We start from the raw sequence: 26,891 nt of genomic DNA on the forward strand, positions 1-26,891 counted from the left end.
ATACCTGTCTCACTCATCCCCAGTCCAAACCTCCAAACCCCTGAGAGACACTGGGGCTCAGAAAGGTCCAATGTGGGGCACAAGCGTCACCCTCTGAAGGGTATATATTGAACTTCACCTCCATCAGGGTCTCTGGGAACCTTTGCAAGAACTGCTTCCCCCAACCACTGACGATGACCACGGCCCCTGGAGGAGAGAAGACACAGTGAGAGCGGAGAGGCTGTCTACGGGTTTTTGGAGGCTGGCACCTTGCAGCCCCCTCATCCCCTGCATGTGGAGGAAGCACTGAATTTTCCCCCTGAGAAAATGGCAGCATGGTGGGGAGGAAGACTTGGGCTGGAGCCTACCTGAGACAATGGTTTGGGCATTTGTTTCTATGAGATGTTAGCTGGTTTATGTGTTTAGTTGTCTGTTCTCTCCCACTCCCAACTAGCTTGGAACCTCGGCTCCGTGAGAGTAGTAACCTCACCTGCCTTATTCAGTGCTGTATCCTTATGCCTACAGCAGGGCTGACACATAGTAGATGCTCAATCAATAACTGAATAAATATAAAGTCCAGCCTAGCCCACAATACACTGTGCTCCCTCCCCTTCTGAGCCTTAGTTTTCTCATTCATAAAGTGAAGAGGTCAGACTTGGTACCTCTAAAACCCCTCCCAGCTCTGATGTTCTAGAAGTCTGTAAGGTTGGCAAATCTTGAGGCAATGTGGAAATAGGCTGGGCACTGGTAGAGCACTTACTTGTTTCATCATTTGGAAAGAGCCTGCATATTGAAAACAGCTCTGGGCCTTAAGTTGGAAGATTTGAATTCCAGCCCCAGATCTACTTATTACAAGCTGAACCTTGGGTAAATCACTTCCCTTTGCCAAGCCTCAGTTTTCTTATCTGGAAAATGGGACTACAGTACTACTCCACAAGGCTTTTATAAGTAGCACATAAATTAATTAATGTAAATCAAGTGGCACATGGCAGGTACATGGTATCTGATGCATCAGAGACATACTTGGGCCTTTCCTGTGGGTTCACTTCCCCTCAATACTTCTCATATTCCATTCAGCCATTTTTAAAAAATAACTTCGTTGAACTAAAGAAGGTTGGCTGTGACACAGCACCAGTGAATTTAGAACAGGATGAAACAAAAACCAACTTCCCCGAGTTGGACTCTCACTCTATGCTGAATATGTTTGATTATTATTTCACTTAAACATCATAACCACCCATGGGGTATTATTCCTAGTGTAAAGGGAAGGGGCTTGAAGTTAGGCAACTTCTTCAAGGTTGTCCAACTAGGAGATGGCAGCGTGGAGAGTTGAGCCTGTGCTAGTGATTAAGCTATAGTCTCTCAGCTCCAGACGTACCCTTTTATACTCTGCTTCGTGATGCTGCGAATGAGACTCTGAAACGGCAGATCCATTTTGTCAGGAATATTCCTGAAAACAGGGGGCACTTCCAGGCAGCCTTGCTATTCCTGATGGCATCACCCTAGTGATGGCTCCTCACCCCACCAGTGGCGGTTGGTTCCCTAGCACCATCAGCACAGGGCCTCTTCTGCAGAGTCTGAGTTCCTACTTCACAGAGCCCCTGTCTAAGCTTCCAGGTTCTGTAACTCCAACCTCTTCCCTTTGTTCCTCCAGCCCCAGGAGTGGTAGTTCCTCCCTGCAAGTGCTGTCTCTCTGATCTCAACATCCTGCTTTACTTCTCCAGCCCTCCAATACCCTATATTAAATTCTTTTTGTTACAGTAACTAGTCTGGTTTCTGTTTTCCTATCTGGACCCTGACGGATACATGCTTGCAATACTGATCAAGCCTGCCTGCTTTTGTGTACCATCTTGAAACCTGTTTTCGCTTAGCTCTTTTAGGGAAGGCGGCTGAGGAATCAGACAGACACAGTCAGCTGACTCAGCTGGCACTGAAGCCTGACCAGTGCTGGAGTAAAAGCCTCCATGGAGGCTCTGCCGAGGTGGAATCAAAGGCGGGTGTGGTACCTTCCTTCGGTGGCCCCTGGGGTAGACAGATGGGCATCACAAAGTCATTTAGCACCGGGCCCCTCGACAGCTCCACCAGAGCAACGTCATTCTCGTACGTGTTGGGGTTATACAGGGGATGGAGGAAGATTTGTTTGACGCTGAGGCTCTGTTCATTCTCATCTGACTGGACCCTCCGAAGCTTGCCTGGGCAAGAAGAAGGCATGTGAGACATGAGGGCAGCAGAAGCTTGGAGGATAAAGTCACACCTTGTTCCCTGTCAGCCCCTGTCCCATCCAGCCCACGTTTCCAGCCTTAACCCTTACAGTGCCTTTCACTTACCTGTTCTAAGCCATCCTTCCCCATTTACCCTTCCCCACCTATTCTCCTGGGCTCGAACCTCTGTCTTTCTTCATAATCTGATCTGATCCCATTGCCTTGTAATACTTATTCCAGTGCCCATTGCCGTATGTCCAAACCATAATCACCCTTCCGTGCCCGGGTCATGTGTTGCCTCCTCCATGAAACCTCGGAGATTCTTGAGTTAGATGTTTCAGTTAGGAGTCTCTTCCCTATGAACTCCCCCTATTCCTCTCCTACAGAACTTACTGCTTCCTGCGTTTTATTAGAGGGCTTTGTGCTCATATTTTATTCCTTTATTAGACTGTAAGTCCTTGTGGGCAGAAACTTGTGTCTTTAGATCTGACATTGTGTCAGGACATAAATATGCGGTGAACTGAACTCCATCAGCCAGTTTACAAAGGAGGGGGGAAGCTTGAATTGTTTGTGTATGAATCACTTGAAACCACGGATCCATAGAAGCTTGAGGCATCTTTGGAAGTTATCCAAATGGGAGTCTTTATTATAAAATCTAAGGCCTCACCTTCAATGATCGGCTCATGGTCCTACCACTCGAGAATCACTGCCTTGGGCTTAGACTGTGATCCAAGACTTGGGCAGGTCCCTGGACTCCAGTCCTGGCTTGTCCTTCATTCCTAGGCTCCCTCCCTAATGACTGAGTGAGTAGATACACCCCATCCCCAGAACCACAGCTGGATTCAGGAATCAGCTTGGCCCACACTCACCCATAATGACTTTGAAGGCAGAGGGGCTGAGCAAGTCCAAATGATGCAGGGTTACATCCTCTGAATCCGGCACTTCATGGAGGCAGTGAGCTGCAGTCACAATCCATTTGGAGCCTGAGAACAGAATTGTGAACACACACTGTGCTCATGGCCCCACCTTGCGTCCCACTATCTCAAGCTGAGGGCTTTCAGACCCCTCTCCGTGGCACTCCTCTCCCTTGCATTTCACAGCCCCATCAGAAACTCATTGATCTTAATCTGAAGATGAGGAGTTGAATCTATGATTTCATCTGCTTCCCCAACCTAGGTCAAGACTGAACATTTTAAAAATGATTTCAGGTCTCCCTTAAACGCATGGGGTTGGCAAGTTCCAGACAGCCCAAGGTGTCCACAGTTTTGCTCATGGGCTGCCCCTTAGGCCTTGCTGCTCAAGGTATGGTCCCTGGATGAGTGGCAGCAGCCTCACCAGGGAGCTTCTTGGAAATGCAGACTCTCAGACCCCCACACAGGTCTACTGAATCAGAATCTATATTCAGTAGTAAAATCTGAGAATCTTGAAAAGAACTTCAAGTAATTTCTAGGTGTATTAAAGTTTGAAAAGTATTGTTGTACATGATTCTTCTCAAATGCAAGTGCACATTTATAATAGAATCATGTGGGCAATTAAAAACAAAGAAATCCTCCCCAAACAATGTCTGGGCTTGAGCCAGACCATCTAAGTCATGGAGTGAGGCCCAGGTACAAACACACTTTAAAAGTGTCCCCAAAGTCCTGCTCTCACGAAGGCTGGGAACCACTGCTCTGATCCAAACCTCTCACTTTATAGATATGGATTCTGAGGGCTGAGGGGAATGGGGATGTCTTGGGCAGCTCTGCAGGTGGGTGGCAGGACCAGGGCTGACTGTGGGTATCCTGATGATCAGCCTAGCACATCTCTTGTATCTTGGCTCTTTTTCCCTTGCTGGACACATTCCTACTCTTTGCTTAATATAGGATCAGGCCTTGGTTCATCCCTAAGGTGAATCAGGTGACAAACCCATAAATAGCTGAGCCCAGAGACATACTGGGATGAGCCAAACAGAAAGAAAGGTACCAGGGCTTTGGAGTGTGGGTATCATAGCAGAGTTCAGAGTTGAGGGCAGAGGTCCCTTTCTGTGCAGGTCCCTGGCTCTCTCAGGAGCAGCCATGTGCTCTGGCTACTGGCTTCCGGAAAGTGCCCTACACAGGCCATCCTCTTTCCCCTGGTGGTATTTTTGATCCCTGTCTACAGCCAGGGGCTCTTGGCTAATTTTCCAAGTGGATAAAGTGGAATGAGGTACCCAGATTAGGAAGCCTACCATGGAGTGGGGCTGCGGAGGGCAATGATGAGCCCAAAGACATAGCTTCTTCTCCCAGCTCTGCAGATAGTGAGTCCCTGAGTCAGGACCCCTCTGCACCAGCTTCATGGTGGGCACTGAATGGGCAAGTTCCCTCTGTCTATCCCTCAGCTCCTTCTCTGCTTCTTCCGCCCTCTCCTCCCTTTCCTTCCCTCTACAAAACTAGAGAACAGGAAGAGGAGAGAGATTCTAGATGAGAAGGGCTATGGGCAAGGCTAAGGATATCTTGTAGAGCTCTTGTAGCTTGGCTGAGGGTAGAGAAGTGGGAACAAATATGCAATAGAAACAGTGAGCACTGAACACCATTGAACCGAAACACCCAAGGCTTCAGAAACTAATCTAACCCTTAAACCATGGTACTTAACCATCTCTTTTACATATAATGCATTCTAACAAAATCGGAAGTGTCTTTCCTCTCTTCCACCCTCCCTGTCTCCTCCTCCCCTCTCTCTCTTCTCTTCTGATGTTTTCTTCTCCTCTGGGTGCCCCCTGATTTTCTGTGCCTTTCATGATTCTCTCTCTATCTCTCATTTCCTGCCCTACCAGTTTCTCTTTCTCTGTTTGTACTTGTTTTCTTTCATTTTGCCCTTCATCTCCCTTCGCTCCCCTCTCTAGGTCTCTCACATGCCCTCTTTCTCTATTTTTGTCTCTGTCCTTCTAACCTCTCTTATTCTTGGTTCTCTCCCCTGCCTGCTCCCCACTGGGCTCCCCTGTAACCTGTGTTCACTTACTGTGACCGTTTGGGAGCCTCCATAGAGTGAGAGCTAATGTCTTTGTGTTTGTGGGAATATAAGGATCAGCCCCTCTGCCAGGTTACCATTTCACGTATCCCAGATGTCCAGGCTGCAGCCTCACCAGTGCCTGCACCTTCCTTCAGGGGTTGTTTCTCGGGGAGCTGTCCTCCCCTGAGTGCACCCTGGAGGAGAAGGGTGAGTCAGGGCGAGGGGAGGCCAGTAACCCTAGAGCTGCCCAGGCAGAGGTGGACCCGACCATGCCTTCCTCCTCTGTGATGGGGTCAGAGGGACTCTGGATTGCTATTAATTTTTATTATGATGTCAGAACTGGGATGGACCTTAGATCATCTGGGCTGAACTGTGATAGGAAGAGCCATCAATCATTTCTTTCCTGCCTTTGCTCCCACTCCCAACCATGTTCAGTCCATTACAAAAGTCTGACAGTTCTCTTTTCCAATGGCTTTGAATCTGAATCTGCCTTGTTTCCGTCCCTCGTCCCCTATTCTTATTCTGAGGCTAATGACTTCACTCCTCACTACTGCAATCTAGCCACCTCACTGGACCCTTGGCTTCCAGATTAACCCTTCTTTCAATCCATGTTGTCTCGGGAGAGGACTTTTAAGAACATGATTATAAACCTGGAGTAGCATTCAAGATACATCTTGATTCCCAAGCATTGCATTCAAAGCTTTGTAAATCTCCCTTCTTTGACTCCTCTAGGGTGGGTTTCCTGGTTCTCCCTCGCCCCAGGGCGCTAGGCACACCCTGACTTTGAGCTGCATGGAAGTGCTTTGTGTTGTAGTCCATGTTTACGGGTCTGACTCCCTGACCCTTCTCAGTGCCAGAGAGTGACCAGGTCTCAGGAGGTGTTGCCTGAAGGAGCCAGCTGGGACAGAACAAGTGTCTCCCTGCTCCAGCTAAGGGCTCTTTCTACCACATTGTGCTTCTGGGCCCTGCTGCTAGAGTGGAAGCTTCTCAGTGAAGAAACCTTGTCAGTCTCCAGGAAGAGGGTCAGGTCCCTTTCCTCTACCCCACCCTCTAATCCTGGGTCCCCCACCCTTTCACCTCTCCTTACCTAGAAGGGAGCCCCCGCAGAAGGGCTGCCCATTCAGGTATGACAGCATGGCAATCCAGGGGGTGGTGCCCTTCTGGACTGGGCGTCCATTGATGATCCTGGCCAGCAGATTCCGGGAGAACTTGGGGATCCCACACACTGCAGCCAAGGGAAGGAGGACAGGTCACACTCTGAGCTCCACCTTGCCCTTTGCGAGAGCTGCTAGCTCATCACCCTCTATTAGGAATATCTGTTATTTTTGATTTCTCAGCATCCATTGCCCCTTTCAGTAATAGCACCCCAATTTTCCTCTGGGGTCCTCTCTTCCCCCATTTCTTGTCCCTTTAGCCTGAGTTGCAATGATCTTACCTCTGGTTCTAGGGGTAGGAATGTGACCATGACCTGACTAATGAAAGCCTCTTATACTCTGGTCACAGTAGTGCTCAGAGATGGGAATGTAACCCTGGACAGGCCAATAAAAGCCTGCCTTGCTAATTTTGCTAGAAGTTGGGGTTGCTAGACTACAGACTATAAGCCCAGACCTGCCAACCATCACTTTATAGAAAGTTTGTAGAAAAAGTTTCAACAAACACAAAGCCCACAAGAAACCATCTTCCTCTCTATCTACTCCCTCTCTAAACATCTTCTCAGAACTGATTCTGGGCTCTGGATCCCCTCACTTCCAAACTCTTGGGGACCTGGTTCTGAGGATTTGTGCCCTTCTCCTTTGTCTGGCATTTCTACTTTGTCTATGCCTCCAAAACATGATCAAGACTTTCCATGCTAAAAATTGAATTTTCCACTTTCTCAGCTTCTCATTCACTCCATAGTCTCTCCCTGTCCCTTCTTCCATAGCCAAGCTTCTGGAAAGAAAATTGACACTCAGTATCTACATCCTTCCCTGTCCTTCGGAGGTGGACTCAAAAGAACAAAGTACTGTGGTTCACACAAACTTGGACATAAAGTGGCAATTTGACAATCTAACAGATTTGTAATCATACATGGAGACAGAATGGCTCCAGACCCATAACTGGAACTTCAGTGGTGATATTCACATGTATAGGAGGACACTATTTCTGAAATTTTCTCTCATGTATTCTTCATCTCTAAGAATTCTCCTCGCCTTGTAGCTGCCCATTGTTAAAGCTGGAACATCTGTTGTTTTAGGTGAGGCTAGATATAGCTTTGACTCATGAAAGAGAAAAATATAAACCAAAGTTTGAAAATACAAACTCATTTGGAGAGTCAGACAAGGACAAGAGGTTTGTATCAATCGGTTTCAAGGAAGCAAAACCTAGAGAACTGGGCAAAGAAGTCCCAGAGAAGGGAGAATGTAAGGGCAGTGGGCTGTCTCAGGAAAGAGATAAAAAAAAACCTAGGGGAAGCTAGAGAGAGAAAAAGAAAAGGAGGGAGACAATGGGAGGGAGAGGTAGGGAGAGAGCGAGAAAGAGGAAAGTGGGAAAGAAGGAAGAGGCTATGGAGGAGGGAGAGGAGGAGGATTAGGGACATGGAGCATAAAGGAAGGGGGAGGAAGGGTTAGGGGCTTGAACATGAGCATGGGTCTGTTGCCTGGATCCTCTTTCAGAGTTGATGGTCCTGGTGTCTAGGAACACCCAGCCTGGAAGTGTCCTCTGGACTGTCCCGGCTCATTTGCATTGTTGATCACGTTTTTCTTCTTGACACTTTCTCTCCTTGGCTACTGAAACTCTTCTTCCTGTGTTTCTGATTTCCCTTTTCTATCTCTTTCTTGGGGTTTTTCTTCTTCTCTCCACGCAATCCATGCTGATGTTTCCCTTCTTTAGTCCTCGGCCCCCTCTTCTTTTCTTTTCCTTTCCAGTGGATGATGCCACTTCTTCCCATGTGATCACACCACTTAGACCCTGATGAATTTCAGATCAGTGTCTCTAACCTACCTTCTCTGCTGGACTCCTTTATACATCTCCAGCTGGATTGCTCATAAACTCCTCAAACACAGCAAAACTAAGTCCTGGTCTCCATCCTTCACCACCCATCTCCCCTTTGTTATACCAGATGTCTGTTAATGTCTGCACAGACAGTATCCTCGTTGCCTCCCTTTTCTTCAGCCACCATCTTTAATCAGCCACTGGTAAAAAAAAATCACCAGGAGAAGCAGAGAGTAATGTTGCAGTGTGCTCTTCATGCAACCCCATGACACCTCAGTGTCTCAATACATCAACAATATAAAGTCCAAAAATCTAGAAGATGTGATGGAACACAAGACTGATACTCTCTGAAACCAGCTACACATAAAGTGTAAGGTATAATGTAGGATTCTTTTAGTTCTCAATAGTGTAAAAAGCATGACAGTTTCAATATGATACAAACCTCAAACACAAACTATGAGCATATGACATGGGAGCCCTCACTAACATATTAGTTTGCGTTACACCACATCTTCTGTCTGCACAATTTCACACAATGCCTCTGCACCAAGTCCTACCCACTACAATATTTAAATGTTTTCAGACTCCACCCCCACATCCGCAGTGTCACGCCCTTGGTCTGGTGGCTTCCACCACCTCTCTCCAAAATGGTTGCAGTGATTTCCCAATCACTCTCTCTAGGTTGGTCCCTCCCTCCACCCCCTCCACTTTCCACAGCCTGCTGCCCACACTCAGCCTACTGATTCAGAACCTCCCATGGGTGAGACCTAGGAACCTGCATTCCTAATAAACACAAGTGATTCTGATAGCCCCAAATTAGGGAGTCACTGGCTACAGTGACTACACCGGCTACAGGACGGGGCACCAACACAGTATGACCTTCAAGACTGTCCACTCTCCCCTACACCCTCTGTTCCCATCCACTCGGGGCACACTTTCCTACTTGACCTTTGTCCCCTCTGCCTTGCCCTCCCATCTCCCAGTGTATTCTTTGTACCCTCTTCGAAAAGTTACCCAGACCCCCTTCAGCTGTGTGAACCTCCCCCTCCTTAAATTCCCATAACACCACGATCTCCACTCCTCTCATGACATTGAACTCCCCTTGCCTGCATGAGACTTGGATGCACACGATCTTGCTTCCTATGCTTATCTGGGCACTTTGAACTCAAGGACTTAAATGGCAGGCACTTCTATGATGGAACAGGTAGCCTTTGAGAGGACACATGTCCATAACCAACTCCATTTCTCATCACCCTTTCTTGGATAATGTCCAGGTGACAAAAACTGTACCCTTTCCACAGTGAGAGAGACTGTGGCTTAATGAGGGGTCAGATTTTCTTCAAAAGGTCAAAACAAACAAACATCAACAATAACCAAACCCCAAAACAAAGTCTGTTGGTTATCCACAGAGGATTTATTTCCATTTTAGTCCCCTGATGGAGGAAACAGTGCAGAGGCACCTTACAGAGGAGTGAAGCTTGTGATATAAATATACAAGATATAGCATCCTCTATATGCACCGTTCATAGACACAGGAGTGTGCTATCAGGACCCAATTGGAAAAGCAGATGCTTCCCAATTGCTCTCTTGGAATCCTTCTCAGGGCTTTTCCAGTTGGAATCCTTCTCAAGGCTTCTGTCTCTGGTGGGGAGTCCCCAGGAGAGCAAACCCGGGAAGAAGGAAGATGGTCAGGCTGCGGAGAGCCAGGGAGAGGCTGCTGGCATTGGAAGCAGTGAACGCTGGAGCTGGAAGGACCCTGAGGGGGATCCGATGTCTTCCTTTTACAAATGGGGAAACTGAGGCCAGAGAGGGAAAGCAATTTGTCAAAAGTTACAAGCCAGTTTAGGGGCAGAGCTGCTGCTTGAACCCAGGACTCTGGGCTCTCCATCTCCTCTTACTGCCTTTCATGGGCAAGTCCCTGCTTCTCTTGACTTCGCTCCTGGAAGCTGGAGGAGTGGGTCCCTCAGAGCATTCATGCCAGGTGGGTTCTCTGTAGAGCTCAGACTGCAGGCACGCTATGGGGGGAGGGGGGTCTGGTGGGAGGAGGTCATTCATATGCCCTGAGTCCTCCCTTCTTTCATTTCCCTGCCCAAAGGCACAGCAGGCATGGTGTGAGCTTTCTCTTTCTCCAAGCAATCGGATTGAATTTCCACAACTAGGGCTGGGGCTTGGGTAGCCCTTTCATGTGACACATTTCAAGACTGGAAGGTTGCTTCGTGCTTGTCAGGAGAGTCAGGTGTGGATGTACCCAGATAAGTGTTCTGCGTTGATGATAGGAATTTAATGGGGCTGGAAAGCTTCCCACTGCTCTTCTCCTCCCCCCGGTTATCACAGAGTTTCCCAGCTTTCTCTTTGTCCTTTGAGATTCCTTTAACAGGAAACAGAACGGATAAGGCTTGGACTGCAAGAAGCTTTGGGGAGAGAAAACCCAGGGATGCAAGTACCACAAGGCCTTATATTTAGAGAGAGGGGCCTCTGAGGTGTCATCCCTGTCTCCTCAAATCTGAGGGCTTTTCTGCTAGAAAAGGGTCTAGACCCAGAGGGCAGAGTGGGGAAAATAAATAGATTCAGCTCTAGCCAAGGAAACATTTTCTAATAGTCAGGTCAAAGCTCAGTTACACCAACGGTGGGGCCACTGGATTTGATGAACAACTAGGAGTGAATGAAGCCCTTGGGGTGGGCATTCCAGGAGAGGAGCCCGGGCACTGGCCCCTCGAGTCTAGTTCCCTCCCCGTCCTGCGGGAGAGTGAGGCCCAGAGAGGGAAAGGGACTTGTCCCAGGGCCAGGGTCCCAGGTTTCCTTTGCCTGTACCACACTGCTGCCTCTCAGGGACCCAGGAGCCATCTTGGGAGGGTGGGAGCAGCATGGCCATCCCTTGGTCTTGTGAGTAATGGTGGAGTGTGTTGTCATTAGGAGGGTGTGGTGCGGCCTTGCTGGGGCTGGGCTGGGTGGTGGCTGGTGGGAGTCCGGCAGCTCACCGCTCCACCTGCAGCTCCCCCAGGCCCTGTGGGGAACCCATCTGCTCCCACACCCAGTCCACATAGTTGGAGACCTTGGTGTAGACCCCATACACCTGCTTGCTGCCACATTCTTCAGGGCCTCCCCAGGACACCAGGCCTTGGGCCACCCAGCGCTGGCTGGCGTCGTCGAGGATGACAAAGGCGCCACCGCTGTCTCCTAGGCATGTGTCCTTGCCGCCCTCGTAGTACCCAGCGCAGAACATGTTCTCGGTGACGCTGTAGTTGCCCGACCGGGACTCGTAGCTGGTCTTGCACTCGGCGTGGGGCACCACGGGTAACTTGACGTACTGCAGGACGTCTGACAAGGTCCGCGTGCCGCTGCCGATGATCTCGTCCACCGTCACGTTCGGGTTGGAGATGCCCCAGCCGGCTACCAGCCCCAGCACATGGGGCGCTGGGCCTGCGGGCTCGGGCGGCGGCAGGCAGACGGGGAGGATGTGGGGCCCCAGGGGCACGGGCTCCCGCAGCTGCACCAGGGCGATGTCATGGTTGTAACTCTGGATGTTGAAGTCCGGGTGCAGCACCACTCGGGCGGCCGAGCTGTTGACAGCCCCGGATTTGTCCCGGACGTCGTGCAGGCCCAGGTGGACGGTGACGTGCTCCTTCGAGACCGGTGTCACCGTGTTGTCTCTCCGCTGGGAGCGCAGCACGTGGGCGGCCGTGAGGATCCAGGACTCAGAGAGCAGGGCCCCGCTCCCAAACCACTTGTCATTGGGCACCCTCGAGGTGTCCTCCACCACAATCAGGGCCTGCCATGGGAAGAGGCCGGGTTCGGCGTTGCGGCCCCCGATGATCCGCTTGACCAGGTTTGGCAGTGAGCGCGAGGGCTGACCGCACACTGCAAGGAGAAGGAGGGGGCGGGAGGAGAGAAGGAGACTGGTCAGGTCAGCCAGGTGAAAAGAGCCTCTTAAAGAAATGCACATCTCACCCACTGTAGATTATGCCACCGTGGACCCTGGCCTACGTCCGGGGGCCATGCTGGCCTGGGAAAGCTCTGAATGGGGTCATTTTTGGCCTAAGTCTTTCTAGCCTGGCTCCTCTGTAGTCTGACCCTTCTGTAGTCAGGACCCTCTATGGACCAGACCAGGTTACTTGTGGGCCTTCACCATCCTGAACCCTTCCAGCCAAGACTACCTGTGGTCTGGATCATCTTTAACCAGGGCTATCTCCAGCTGTAGTCCCTTTGCTCCTTTCTTCTCTCGAAAAGGCATCTCGGAACCCAGATGTGGTCCATGCTTTAGGAACTTAGAAAACTTCTGAAAACCACAGGTCAATGGCTTTGAGAGACAGAAGGAGATTAAAAGACTGTCTAGCAGGTCACAGCAAACACTGGAATGGAAAACGAGACACCTGGGGTCTTGATCTGGCTTTTCTCCCCTATGTCCTGTGTGACTCTGGTAAGTAAATTTCCTTCTCTGGATTTCACTTTTTGATCTGCTAGATGAGACTGTTGGTCAAAATGATCTTCAGGGATCCTTTAAATTACAAATTCCTTTGATTTTTATTTCATTTGCCCTGGCCACTCTCACTTTATAGGTGAATAAAACTCTCCAGAGGGTAAGTGACTGATCCAAGGTCACATTGCTGTTAAGCTGGGTAGCAAGGGCTTAACTAGATTCTAAGACGAATGTCTTATCCTGTAATCCACAATGCCTCATTACATATGAAGAGCATGGTCTCATGCCCTGTAACCTTTTCTTCTCTGGCCTATGGGACACATGCTGTGAAGGGACGGCCAGGGCATCCAAGCTTAGAGAAAGGTGGCGTAATCTACAAGCAATGATGCATGGGCTCTGCTCTGAGCCATCCATCATTGCACCCGGGAACCCAGTAGTACCTTCAGGGGAAGAAGAAAGGTCTGATCAAACTTCATTCCACCGAGTTGTACCCCGAGCATGCACATGCACCACCAGTCTCCTGCAGCCAATCGCCTTTGGCCCATGAGCAGAGGGTCTTCAGTACCAGCCCCCTGCTGGCTAAGAACAAGCTCACGAGAGCCCCTCCCAGCAGAGTGCTTAGGTCTGGTAGGTAAGCCTGGTGTGAGCATGGACCTCTTCTTGGTTGCAAATTGCCAGGGCTACACCTCTTGCCCCTGGATACTTTCAGTAATCTTTTAAAGACCAAGGAGCATTTGAGTTGTCCTGGCAACTTTGAGAGATCAGGCTTCCAGCAACTTAATGCTTTTCAGATGCTCTTCTTCCGGATGTTTTATGTGACCCTGAAGCACCCTGCTGTTCACCCAAGACCAGATGTGAGCTGGGTTTTGCTAATTGGCTGTGGCCAAGCCTTTCAGAGTTGAAGGCTAGATTCCCAATTATAAGCAGCAGCCTATAGAGTGACTTCCCAAGGCCGGTCTGTGACTAGCCCTGTGAAGAAACTTATTGAATGCTGAAAGGCCCTCATCTGATGAGGGACATGCCTGTGGCTCAATCCATGGTCAGAACAAAGCCAGCACTGAACGGTGCCTTTTTTCCAACCAAGGAGCCAGTGGCATGCCCCAGGTCACAGAATGTCTCCAAGCTGGGGAAGCTTGGAGAACAGCTAATTTACTGATGGCAAAATTGAGGTTCAGGGGATGCAAGAGATATATTCAAAGTCATTAGTGACAGAGCCAGGAGTGGAGCCTGTTTCTCTGGATTCTAGCTTCATTTTTTCCACTAAAGTTTCTACTTTTCTTCTTTATATGCTCTTCTCCTTTCAAGAGGTTGAATGATGCCACAAGCCTTCGAGAATGCTTATTGAAATGGGGCCATTCTTTTTGTCTGCTACCATTCTCCATCATGTCTTTCCTGGGACAGAAGACTTGACTTGAAATACTAGAGCTTCCGCTGTGCTGAAATAAGATTTGGGCTCTAGAAGACCAGAGGTACTGAGGGAGGGCCCTAAAAACAAAATTGTGATAGTCTGGAATCCTGGGTTCCTGAGGATGGCAGAGTCAAGAATGGCTCAGCATTACTTGTGTTGACATCAAAAGTCTTGAGTCCACCTTCCAGTTTTGCCTCTAACTTTTTGTAGATAACTTTGGTCAAATCATTATACCTTGTTGGTCCTTAGTTTTCTCAATGTAAAATAAGGGGAAGATAATATTTGCTTAATAGTTTCCATGGAAAGGTTGATATTATGATGCCAGATGAAAAGACTTTCTCTATTCTGCTTGTCTCTGCATTCAATCTCAGTGTTTTAGGAGAAGAGAATTTAGAATTCTCTGGTCTGGTCCAATGATACAGCATGTGCTACTCAAGACTAGGTGTTTCAAGAATTTCATGACTCATTATATCCAATAGGCTTTGTATAAATCTAGAGGATGATGACCATCAAGAGTCATAGAATGTCATGGATCACCTGATTCTGCTCCCCTGCTTCTGAGGTATGAAATCCTAGCCCCAAAGAGGTCAAATGACTTACCAAAGATGTAGATCAGGAAAAGGCAACACCAGGACTAGGAGCTGGGCCCTTGACTCCCAGCTCCGTGCCTCATCCCCTTCTAGACATCACGACAGGACTGACCAGGATGGAACCCACCTACATTGCCATTTTCTTTGGCCCACATAGTATTAGCAAAATGGGGATTTGATCTCCAGTTTGCCACAGCTCTACCATTCCCCATTTTCTCCAAGGCTTCCCCAGCTGTGGCCCTTAGGTATGCTCCTGGCTAAGCCTAACTGAGATGATGGGGGCCAGAAGAGTGTGGATGGTTTGACCTTTTCCTTCTTCCAGATCCTTACGAATTCTTTAAATTCTTGCTTAGATTGAAATCACTCTTAAGTGAAGTCTTCCTAACCCATCCTCATTTCTCTGCTCCCAGACAACCACATGTAGGAATGTCTTCTTTCTCTGAGATCTTGTAGCAGCTGTGATGGCCAAAGCTGATGCCCAAATGCTAAAACTTTCTTCAGGTCTCAAGGATAATGGTAGACAGCTCCATAGCCTTTCCATTTTAATGCCTAAATCTAGAAGTCTACTGAGCGAATATTGAAGGTTACTAAAATGCACCATTCAAATAATACACTCTCTCAGTTTACCAAACACTTTAATTCAGTAAAATATGAATGCCACTCAACCCTGAACCATATGGCAAAGCTACTGCTGTTCGACCATATGATGAAATCAATGCTGCTTGTCTTGAATGATTATATCTTTCAATCACTTGATTTAACCACTATTCTTATTTCTTTTTGAAGTGTAAATTTCTGTGTTGTGAATATTTTTAATTTTTGGTGGGTTATTTATTTAACCCTAGAGTGTGCATTTAGGGCTATAATATTCTAAGTCAATTTGAATATGTGCATACATCATGATTACGATGTAAATCCTTCATACGTTTAATACCAATGCAAATATCCATAAAATATCCCCCAAATCTATATGCACAGGAACACTTCCTGTTACTACAAAACTCTGTTCATTTTAAAGTAGGGTCAGTAAGTAAGCTCAAGGGAGACGGCAGTCACTAAGACTTGGGCATACTGCTTTTTGGAAGAACTTGTTGCTATGTCCTAGGTTATTTGGTGCTTGTCTGATTTCCACCTCCTCTACCACACAGTGAGTGCTGGAGGAGCAGGTGCCCACTTTCTCACTTTTCCTGGTGCACAGCCGGTACAAATACCAACTGTGTGAGATGAGAAGCCCAGCAGGAAGAGAGTAGAATGGCAGAGAGAGGAGGCAGGAAGGGTCCTGTTGTGATAGAACAGGTTGAACATAGAGGCTGGTTTGTTCTAGAAGATGTGAGGCTAGGCTTTTCTGACTTTTGACCATCTAAAGATATCTCTTCAAAAGCAATCAAAGCATCATGCCCCCTACCCCTCACTCCATTAACAGCTAGAGCACCCGTGGACCCAGTGCCTTGCATGGGAGACCTTGAGGCAGAGAACTTGAGAGCCAGGTACCTGGCAGGCAGGTGGGCAGGCTTCTCCCCAGGACTTCATTCATCCAGACTCCTTGGGCAGAACAGGTATATACACCTGGGTGAGGGAAAAAAGGTTGAAGAAAAAGGAGAACGTGGTTGATTCATAGCACATGGAAAATAGATCTGAGCTCTTAACTCCTCCGCTGTGAAACACTGTAAGTCTTCCAAACAGTCTTTCTGATGCTGTTCTCTGAGCCAGTCTGGTCTGCAACTTGAAGCATCTTTCTAAAATGGAAATCTGATCTCGACCTGTCTCTGCTCAAAATCACAATAGCTCCCCATTGACCTCCAAAATAAATGGCATGCTCTTCAGTATGGTGTCAGAGCTTCTGAGCAATCTGACTCCTGCCTGTGGGAGCCCCACCCAGGCCCTGGAGGGCACTTCTCATCATTAGTCACACAGCTCTGGGTGGTGCACTTGCCCTGCCCCTGCTTCCCCACTTAATAAACCCTTTCATAAACCAGACTTCGTGCCCACCATCTCATGAGGTTTACACTAGCTCTGGTGCTCTGCCACTATTCCTCTTTGAAAGAGAGGACTTGGAAGCTCTGGGAAATTCGGAGCATTTTCTTTGTGCTCATCTGTGGTGGAGGCAGAACTGATTGGCCTTCACATCTTTTTGAGGGTTCCTTCTCTGCGGGGAGCTGTGAGTGTGTCTCTGTGGGTATGTCATATAGGTCCCAGCAGTATGTCATGCTGCTGGGGTGTCATGAAGCTTAACTCTCGGGGTGCAGGCCTGAGGCAGGGAGAGGTGAGGCACATCTCCAAGGGTTTTTCCTCCCAGTTCCTCTCAAACGATGGTCAGCAGACTGGCTGTGTCAGCCCCCAGCCTAACCCTGAGCCCAAAGGGTGAGGAGGGAGTGGGCTGGGTAAGCATGCAAGGCTCACCTGTGGTGTTGTGTAGCATCTTGTAGTAGGGCCTCTGGCAGGAATATCTGATTTCAGACTTGTATGTGGTGAGGTTGTTCCTGGTGGAGAAGGTGACCACTCCGTTTTCCAGCTCTGCCGGGGCTCCACAGTCCGCAACTGAGAGGGAAGAGAGCAAGACCCCTCCGTTGGCCTTGCCCCTTCTTCTTGGGGCCACTTGGTGAGTCTGTCTCATATGATGTGCAGGCTGTCCACTGCGCACAGCTCCAGAGAGCAACGTTACGGCCTTGCATTTGGGGGTCTCTCCCATCTGTGACAGTCCTGCTGGGCAGTCAGCTCACCTGGCCTGGTGTCAATTCCAGGGCAGGGGCTGGTCTGCTGAGATTCAAGCAGATCCTAGACTTTCCCCCACCAGGGCCCTCTCCTTGACTTCCAGTTCTATTGTGCAATCCTCTTATCCTCTTTTGTCCAAATATGAAACCCGTGGCTCAGTGAGAAAATTCTGGCTCATATAAACTAAAGAACCTTCACTTCTTCCAGCCCCAACCACATGCTGAGTAAGAGCAGTTACTGTGTTTACTTGGAAGCTTGGCATTTAAAAAAAAAAAACAAAAATAAACGAAAACTCAGCTCCTGCATGCCTGCACAGCCCCACCCTGCTGGCTCCCCACAGGCACAGAAGGCAGGATGGGGGCGATTAGGGTGAACCAAACTTTCATCTTCACCTGTACATTTTCTCTGGTTGTGGGTGGCTGTTCCCAGGGGCTGGCTGAAGGACAAGACCAAAGATGCCTCTTCCTCAGAGGTGGTCTTAGGAGAGCTTGTCAGTCCAGGCAAATCTTGGGAGTTGCCAGCACGAGTCTGCCAGGAGCCAGGACAGGGGCTGAGGACTCAATTTGTCAATATCTCTTCAAGGGCTTTGTTAGGGGATGATGCTCATTTTTAAGGAAATCATAATCTTAGGTCAAACAGCCTCTGTCAGAACTGAAGAATCCCAGGGGGCTCAGAACTTCCCAGGGGGAATGGAATCTGAAGTTAAGCAATCTAGAACATCATCTTTACTTACAGATGAGCCAGGGAGGAGACTTGACTGGTCTAAGGTCACACAGTGAATTAGTCAGAGAACTAGACCTGATCTTAAACTCAATGCTTTTTTAAGTAAACCGGACTGACAGTTATTAGAATCTGTTTTCTAGTGAAAATGGCCTGTAATCAATATTCTGGGTAAGGCTGGACATTAGCTGTCTGATGTCAGAGGATCACATTCTAAAGCCAGTTTCCCTCCTCCTGAATTTTACCTGCTCACCTTGGAAAACAGAAACAGGGGCAATTTACCTGTGAGATGCTACTCAGAAATTGTGATTTTTAACTTTAGAATTCCAAATTTATCCTTTTTATTGAATAGAGTGTTATCTAGCTTAAAACATAGGTGATCTTAAGAGCCTCTAGCATGGAGGAGAGGGATGAAGGATGGAAATAAATGCAGGTAGGTACCTCCTATCCACAAGAAAGGTAAACACACCCAAAGAACTGGTTAGTGGTGTTTCCTGGCCTCCAGTCCCCCTGGATGAATACTCCCATTTGTTTTGATCTCCCAAAAGTAGAGAAACCCTTCTACTCTGGGAGGCAGGTGCGGGGGAAGTGTGTAAGGGTCAGCACTATGACAGCAAGAGGCAATAATATTTACTCTCTAAAACTGTAAACAATTTTACATGTATTTTCCTGCTGAGTCTCAAAGCAGCTTTTTCTTCCTTTTTTTAGGAAATATCATTGATTAGTGTCTGGATCTTTGTATGAGCCTTGTCTCCCTTAACTTAGGTCTAGCAGTTTATTTTGCCCAAATTATCCTCAAGACCTAGTATCTAGTACTAGGTGGAGTAATTCCAGGGTTGGTCTTAGACATGGCTAGGCGTCCAAGCCGCTGAGAGCCTGTACGTGTCCAGCACTAGCGGAGATTGTCCAGACTGAGGGCCTGCTTTCACTTCACTCCAGGGAAATCACTTGGCCCACTGATGAAGCTGCTCTTACAGCCACACAAAGAGGGTGACAAATAGCTGGAAACAGAGGGTCACTTCAGCTTGGGTATAGTGAGTGGAGAAGAGGTGCACCTTCTCCCCAGGTCGACAGTGGTAGGCAAATTACTGTATCTCCATAGGACCTGGAGACAACTTCCCTTAGGAAGACCCTTTGAACTCTGCTTGGCACAATCCAAGATGCTAGATCAGGCCCTGTCTCCTCAGTCTATCTTCTTTGCTTGAGGAAGGGTCTTGACATCTTCTCTAAAGTGCACCTGGTCACTTCCACACTCTGGAATCAAAATACTCTTCCTTCCTCCATTCCCTTGGGCTCCCTTTCTCATTAGTCTCTGGGTTGGGCTCTGCTACCCACACCCTGTCTCCACTCTCACTCTTGCTGTCATTTATTTTCCTTCAGTCATGTCTTTCTTGATCTGCCATCTTGAAGATGCTTTGACACAATCTAGGGGCTTCCTAGGGAACCACACACAATTGGGTCACCTGGTCCTCAAGATCCAGAATTGCCCAGTCCACCCCACCCTGACCCCAGCCCCATCTCATCCCTCCCGTGGTGCCCTTGTGCTCCAGCGTCAAGGACCCCTCACGGTGCTGCTGCTTTCCCACGTGGGGAAACCATGTGGTTCATGCTCTGCCCACCCTTTGGCCTTGATCAAACATTGCTGTTTCTTGAAAGCATTTTCTCATTCTTTTAACTGGATAGAGCTGCTTCCTCATTTTTCTTTGCATGACCCTTTATTCTTCACTCTCTAATGAATGTATCTTTTGTTTCCTGGTATTGTAATTATTTGGGTTCTTTTCATATCTTCTGCCTAAATGATGATCCCCTCTATTACACCCAGTGCAAGACCTGTTATCCTTTGTGCTGTTAAAAATATTGATTCAACTGATGATTATTTTTAGTGATTGCCCCAGCTCCTCTCTCAGGGGCACCCTTGACCTAGGATGGCACTTCAGTCTCTGGACCTTTCTTTGGCCAACTTTGCAGGATTCTGCCCTCATCAAGAGGCCATTCAATCAGCGAATAAACTAATAAGCAGTCATGGTGTAATGCAGGCGTTCTCTGATACGTCTACCCAGATTTTGTTCAGGCTGAAGCAGAGATTCCCAACCTCTGCAGCCCCTTCTTAATCATTATTTATAATCCAGTGGTGTCCCATGATGCCAAAGCTGAACACTGCTGTTTTCAAGTCTGATGCCTATCTTTTGAAAATCTTTAATTAGGAAAATTTCAGAAATGCAAACTTAGTAAGCCCCAGAGGAAAGATCTTCTGGTGATGGGATTTTAACCCCATTTTAGGTACAGGAGGAAGAGAAACTTTTGGGCATGAGACTAGATCTAGGTTTCCTAAAAACCCATACTATATGAGTTATTGTTAACTTCACCTATGCAGGGTTGTTAAGAAAGTAGCAACAGGTACAAATATTAAAGTCACAAAGTAACTCCGGCCCATTTAACTTTGAAGTGTGGAGTAGAAATCAGGGCTCACTTTGATCTGGTCCTCCTAAGCATTTAAATATAAATTAAATCATTTTTCCTTTGAGAAGAGTATAGTCCACACAGAATTGCTAAAAAAGAAACCCCCCATTGTCTTTTCACTATTTTCCAGCATAATGTTTAAATGATGGGTGAACCCTCAAAAGGAGAGTTGTTCTCATACACGAGGCAGTTTCAACTGCTTGGGCCTGTGTTGCCTTGTTCAGCATCCATTCTAATCCGCACTGAAATGGGAAATGGAGTGTTGGCAGGATGGGGAGGGATGGAGGAGCCCCGGGACCCGGGGTCTTGTGAGTGGTCCATTCCTGGATGTCTGCACAGTGTGGGGTCCCAGCATTCACTCTGCCACTTGCTCTGACTCAGGTTCGCTTTCCACATCCATTTCCGTTTCTGCCACCATGATGAAGATCAAAGAGGGGTTAGGAGGTGCAGAGAAAGGAAGCAGAGAGAAGGGAGAGAGAAAAAGAAGAGAAAGAAAAATTAGCAAGCAAAGCAGAAACGGTTTATGCAGGAAATACAGAAATCGCTCCACCAGAATTGATTAAGAATGCGCAGTGCAGGTACAGCTAGTGTGAAGGACAGCTTGGGATTGTGGGATGTGTACCATTCTGAGGATTCGCACAGTCAGAAGTCCTGGCTCGTGGCAATGATAGCATTCTGCTCCCTGAGCAAGCTTTGCATTCATCTGTTCCAAACCCTCATTGACAGATGGCATCAGAGCAGAGCAAGACTTGTTTGGAGTCACCACAGCAGGTGGAGGCAGGGCCAGGACTACAGCCTATCATTCCCACTTCCTGTTCCCACGCAAGTTTGTTCACAGCACACGTACACTTTCTGTCTGTTCTCAATCCCTTTCCCTGGGAACTCTCAACTTCTCAATCTTTTTTGCCTTTGCATCTCTCCTAGGACCCGGCACGTGCCTGGAACTAAAGTGCTCAATAAATACCTACTCAGTGAACAAGCAGAGATGCCAGTGTGTCTGAGAGCGGAGTCTACTAGTCCTGATCAAGGCTATGGTGGGAGAACCAGGCCATATTAGGAAGGAAAAAATTCCTCTTTTCCTGATACTTTTGTATATTAATATGTCACATAAAAGTACCGTCAAACACATGAGTTGCCCTACTCTATCAACACTTCTGTTACAATAAAAAGTGTGTGTCTCATTAGGGAAAAAAATTATTACCAAAATTTCCAAAAGTGTGAAAGAGAGACCAAAACCTCTTCTGATAAAGGGGGTTGGATCGGGGAGATGGACAAGCTTTTACTGAGTTTTTACTTATTCCTGGTGCACCTTAGGTATGATGTGTACATTAACTCAGTTGTTTTGCTCAGTCATGTCCGACTCCTTTTGACCCCATGGACTGTTGCCTGCCAGGCTCCCCTTGTCCATGGGATTATCCAGGCAAGAATACTGGAGTGGGTTGCCATTTCCTCCTCCAGGGGATCTTCCCGACCCAGGGATTGAACCTGAGTCTCAGTTAGTCCTCAGAACAATCAACAATGCTAGAAACTGAGGCCAAGTGAGGACGAGCCAATGGTTCAGGGATGCTGAACTGCTGGAGTCTGGATTGCAATCTAGAACTTCTTGTCTCCAAAGCAACATCCTGTCCTTTCTACCCCTCGTCCTCCGTCTCCTTCAGAACGCTCCCTTGCCTTGTCCTGCAGAGTCCTTCACAAAGGCCTCAGGCACAGCACCACACAGGAGCCACCTGCTGGAGGAGGTGGCACACATGTCTGCCGACATTTGAGTTCTTTAATGTCTGGACCTTGTCTTTTCCATCTGAATTCCCTATGGACTTCCATATAGGCAACCAGTAAACGTCTGTTGAAACTTTTTGTTGAAGTCATAAAATGCCCCTCTTTCCTACACTGGGCTCTGACTCCAGCCACAATGTCACATTAAAAAGAAAATTTAAAATAAGCACCTTCCGTTCCAAAACTATGCCTGGGATTTTCTTCAAGGGAGTGTCCCCTTGGGAGTGCATCTGCCTGCTTACTGGACCTGAGTCATTTAGGACAAGGGAAGGGAATAGCACTTCAAAGTTTATATAGGGTGATGAAATGGGGCTGGGCTGGGTGGGGACCCACTCTAGTTCTTGACATCTCAACTCTCCATTCAAAAATAAATCCTCCTCCCCTCCTTCCCTTCTTCTCTTTCACTTTCCGTCACCATGCCTCCTCCCATCACTTTTGCCACAGATGTCCTCTAAAACTGTGGTCCTTACAAGTCTTGCATTGAAATCACCTGGGTAGCGGGAGAGGGTGTGGTAGCTGTCAATTTGTATTTTTACAAAACTTACTGGAGGATTTATATGGATTGCATTATTTCAGAACCACTGGGATATATTCTAGAATATTAAGGCTAGTCCAAACCTCTTTATAGCTGAGGTGAAGGATCTTGTCCATGATCACAGCATGGGTTAGAAGCAGAGCCAAGGCAAGAACTCTAGGTTCCAAGAACCCGTGCAGAGCTGAGTCCCCTGCTTCGCGCAGGTCCACTGTGCTGACCTCACCACCCTGCCTTCACAGCCGTCCCAGGAGACAGTGGACATGGCTGATGGACACATAAAGACTGTCAAGGTCACCAGCGCCAAAATAGTGTCCAATATTAGCAAATGCCAGAGCTAGTTTCAAATGTGGAGACAAGCTATTCCTCCAGCAAATTTGGCAACCTGTCTGCAGGCAGAGGTAAAATTAGTATTTAGAGAGCAAACTGGGAGCCACAAGCAGTGTCTTTTGAAATCCTAACACCTTACTGCTGAAAGGAACATTTGAGAGCTTTTCATCCAACCTCACTGTGTCTGTAAAAGTCCTGCCCCATCCCTCTCAGGGTGCACTTGCCAGGATCTCCCCACCCCGTGTGGGCTCTGCTCACATCCCCCCAGTGCTGGGGGGCTCATGACCCTTATAAGCAGCCAATAGTGTTTTCTTACTTTTACAGGTGGGAATCTTGTTACTCCATGTCCCATCCTTCAGACATTCCATCTGGAATGTGTCCATCTCCACATTATCCTAGGAAGAGACATGAAGAAGGTAAGGAAAGGAGGAGGGGGTGGGTTGGTGGCTGTTTCCCAGTGTAACCAGCTCACCCTCCAGAGCTGGCTGTCCTCCGCTGGGCTTTCCCAATGGGGGCCTCCGAGGGCTTGAAGTAAAGGGGAGGACAGACGCTGAGTTCATGTCCCCCGTTCCTACTCTGGAGAGACACCTAGTTCCAGGGCAGGGTCTGTGGGTGGTGCTGTGGGTTAGGGGCTGGGCAGCTGTCTGCAAAGGGACACCTTTACCGGTGACTCCTTCTTCAGAACCGTGGCTCTCAAACCTCAGTGAGCATCAGTGTCCCAGGCCCCTTCCCAGAGTTTCTGAATCAGCGGCTCTGGCCTGGGGACCAAGACCTTGCATTTCTAACTAGCGATGTGCTGATGTGGTGGGGACCCCACTTGGATTTTCATTCCATGAGAGCAGCAGTCCACTAGTTTGGCTTACACTGGACTCACCTGGGCAACTTAACAGACAAAATGATCACGGGCCCCGCCCCAGAGATTCTGTTTTAATTGATCTCAGGTGGGGCCTGGGAGATGATTTTATTAAGTTAACCAGAAGATTCCTAGGAGAACCACTGTTTCAGAGAATGAGCAATGCTCACCTGCTCAGATTCTGTCCCAGGGCTACCCCGTAAGCCTGATGAACTTTGTTAAGGCTGTTTGTACTGACTGTCGGGCTGAATGGATATTTTGCTTGGACTTTTGTGCCACTTTCAGAAGGGAGAGTCTGGGACACATGTTCTGAATTTTCAGAAGGCTGGAATTTTTGACACATTGTGGGAAAGCTCGGAAATACTGTGGTGGGACCAAGACAAGTTCTGGAAGCCCGTCTGCCCTGGGAGGCTCTGGGGAATTTCTCTAGCCTGGAGACCCACCCCTCCTCTGGCAGGACCCTGTACCTTCAGCACTTTGTAGCCTGTGTCACAGCTGATGAGCACCTGGTCTTTGAAGGAATACGTGGTTTGCAAGGGTTCGATTTTCCCATGGACAGGAGGCTGCAGCTTGGGGCACTCATTCCCTGATGGGGAGCAATGAAAGGAGTAGGTGAGAAAACACAGGAAAGTGTGGTCATGAGAAGCCATTCCCTAGAATTCAAGGCCTGATGGAGGTGGAAAAAAACATGTGAAAACCACACCCCCAGGGTATGGGGACCTAGAACTACCAGGCCCTGAAGAAGGTTTACTTTGGACACTTGAGCTAGTCACTTTCCAACTTGGACCTTCATTTCCTCATCTGTAAAATGAGATGGTTTGCCAACTGATCTCATCAAAACTCAGGGTAGGAAAAGGTATTAAATATCTGAGTATAACTCTTGTCTGATGTTTCCTTTCCATGTCCCACAGTAGACCTGTGGGACATTCCTACAGGGACAAGGAGCTCAGTACCTACCAGTGTGTACCTTTCATACTAGACTCCTCCGATGAGAGGAATAGAATTTTCATATTCAGCTGAAATTTATACCCTTGAAATTTTTACTCAGTGGGAGTAGTTGGCTCTTTTGGGGCCACTCACGATGACCCCCACTCTTTCTTCCCAAGATCATTCTTCACAGTGCTAGACAGACTGTGATTTGCACTTCAAAAGGCCAAAATTGGATAGGATTCCTATGCCTGACGTATTTCCTGGATAAACTCTCCCTCATTAATATCCTCTTCCTGCCTCTCCCCACAAGCAGGCACTGAAGCTGGTGATGAGCCAAGGTCAGGATATAGCGTCTTTGCACTGTATTAGTCACACCCAGCTGTGGTCCTGGCACTGCTCCTCTTCCTCCAGTTGCTGTGGGCCCCTTGGGTCAAGTAACTCCAGCAGGGTTTGGACCAGGACCAGGTGCCTCAAGGTATTGGGCGATGAGGCCTGTGGGCTTTGTCACTCTGGGTGCACAAGGAGGCATACCACCATGATGAAACATTTTGTGCTAGAGGCTCACACCCAAATTTCTGCCCCAGACTTTGGAAAGCCTGGGGCTGGAAGGATCCTCTCCAGGCCCAGTCAATCACAGTGTGAAGTTCTGGAAAGTGGTTTGTTTTTTTTTAATTATAGTTTTTTAAAATTTATTTATTTTATTGGAGTCTAATTGCTTTACAATATTGTATTGATTTCTGTTGTACAACAAAGTGAATCAGCTATATGTATACATTTATCCCCTCCCTCTTGGACCTACTTCCACCCTCCTCCCCTATCCTATCTATCTAGGTTACCACAGAGCACTGAGTTGAGCTTCCTGTGCTTTATAGCAGGTTCCCATGAACTAACTATTTTAGACATGGTAGTACATGTATATCAATCCTAGTCTCCCAATTTGTTCCACCCTCCCCTTTGCCCCACCCTGTGTCTGCATGTCTATTCGCTTATGTCTGCATCTCTATTCCTGCCCTGAAAATAGGTTCATCTGTACCATTTTTTTCTAGGGCATATACCCTGAGAAAACCATAATTCAAAATGACATGTGTACCCCAGTGTTCACTGCAGCACTATTTATAATAGTGGAAACAACCTAAATGTCCATCAACAGATGAATGGAGAAAGGAGATGTGATACATATATACAATGAATATTACTCAGCCATAAAAAGGAATGAAATTTGGTCATTAGTAGAGATGTGGATGAACCTAAAATCTGTCATACAGAGTGAAGTAAGTCAGAAAGAGAAAAACAAGTATCATATACTAATGCATATATGTTTTTTGTTTCTAAAAATCTCCCCACATGATTCTGAAGTGTAGCCAGTTTTGAAAACGTCTTATCCAAACCCACCATCATTGCTGTCCTTTACCCCATTTATAGATAAGAAACTAGTCAGCAGAGAGAATCTGCCTTGGTCCCAAGCTGCTCAGTGGGGTTTGGAGTCCTGCCACATCCCCGGAGGAGCCCCAGGCCAGCACCCCCATACACTCCCTGGCCGCTGCGCCATGAGGGCTGAGCATGGAAGCCAGGTGTGACCCAGGAGGGGAGAGGATGTGTTACCTGTCGCCCTGTATGACAGCCTCCAGCCCCGGTTCTCCCCTGAGTTGTCACTGCGAAACAGGATCTGGACACTGTGGCTCTGGGTATTGATGGGTTCTGGGGCTTTCTCTCCACAAAAGGGCCCCAGAACTTTTGGACCGGTTTTAATCTGTGAGGGGCAAGATAGAAAAAAATCAGGGTCACACTTGAGTGGCAGTGACTGCTTCTGGGATCATCTCTACTCTTCACCCAGGGTTTTCTGGAAGCTTCCATGTGAGTCCATAGTGTTCACTCACATTCTTAGTGGGCATTACCATTCACCAAAGGGTTCCATCTCCACTCTCCCATTCACAAATTACAATGACCTTGGAAGTGGACAAGGCAGGCTGATTATCCTCTTCTCAGAGATGAACATATTATGGTTCAGAGAAGGGCAGAGCCCCGTCCAGGTGCATAGGACAGAAAAAG

The 26,891-nt window shown here is 47.9% G+C and overlaps 1 protein-coding gene across 2 annotated transcripts in view; it reads right to left on the reverse strand.

Annotated features, from left to right (window-relative positions):
- Positions 1 to 9,510: 9,510 nt before the first annotated feature.
- MASP1 (MBL associated serine protease 1) overlaps positions 9,511 to 26,891 on the reverse strand; it is a 49,394-nt gene continuing 32,013 nt past the window's right edge. Inside the window, exons 6-11 of one of the 2 annotated variants that reach the window (XR_014067007.1) lie at positions 26,445 to 26,592; positions 24,380 to 24,498; positions 23,376 to 23,454; positions 16,933 to 20,832; positions 16,024 to 16,098; positions 9,511 to 11,975 (exon numbers count right to left, since the gene is read on the reverse strand). Coding sequence is in view for 1 of the 2 variants with exons in the window: in XM_081535320.1 (XP_081391446.1) it covers positions 11,092 to 11,975; positions 16,024 to 16,098; positions 16,933 to 17,070; positions 23,376 to 23,454; positions 24,380 to 24,498; positions 26,445 to 26,592 (1,443 nt within the window). In the remaining variant the exon portion in view is untranslated. The remainder of the gene's footprint in view (positions 11,976 to 16,023; positions 16,099 to 16,932; positions 20,833 to 23,375; positions 23,455 to 24,379; positions 24,499 to 26,444; positions 26,593 to 26,891) is intronic. The other variant, XM_081535320.1, reaches the window with a different exon arrangement.

Source organism: Giraffa tippelskirchi, chromosome 2 (genome assembly GCF_054371585.1).
Source record: "Giraffa tippelskirchi isolate mGirTip1 chromosome 2, T2T-mGirTip1v1.2.pri, whole genome shotgun sequence".
NCBI classification, from domain to species: Eukaryota; Metazoa; Chordata; class Mammalia; order Artiodactyla; family Giraffidae; genus Giraffa; species Giraffa tippelskirchi.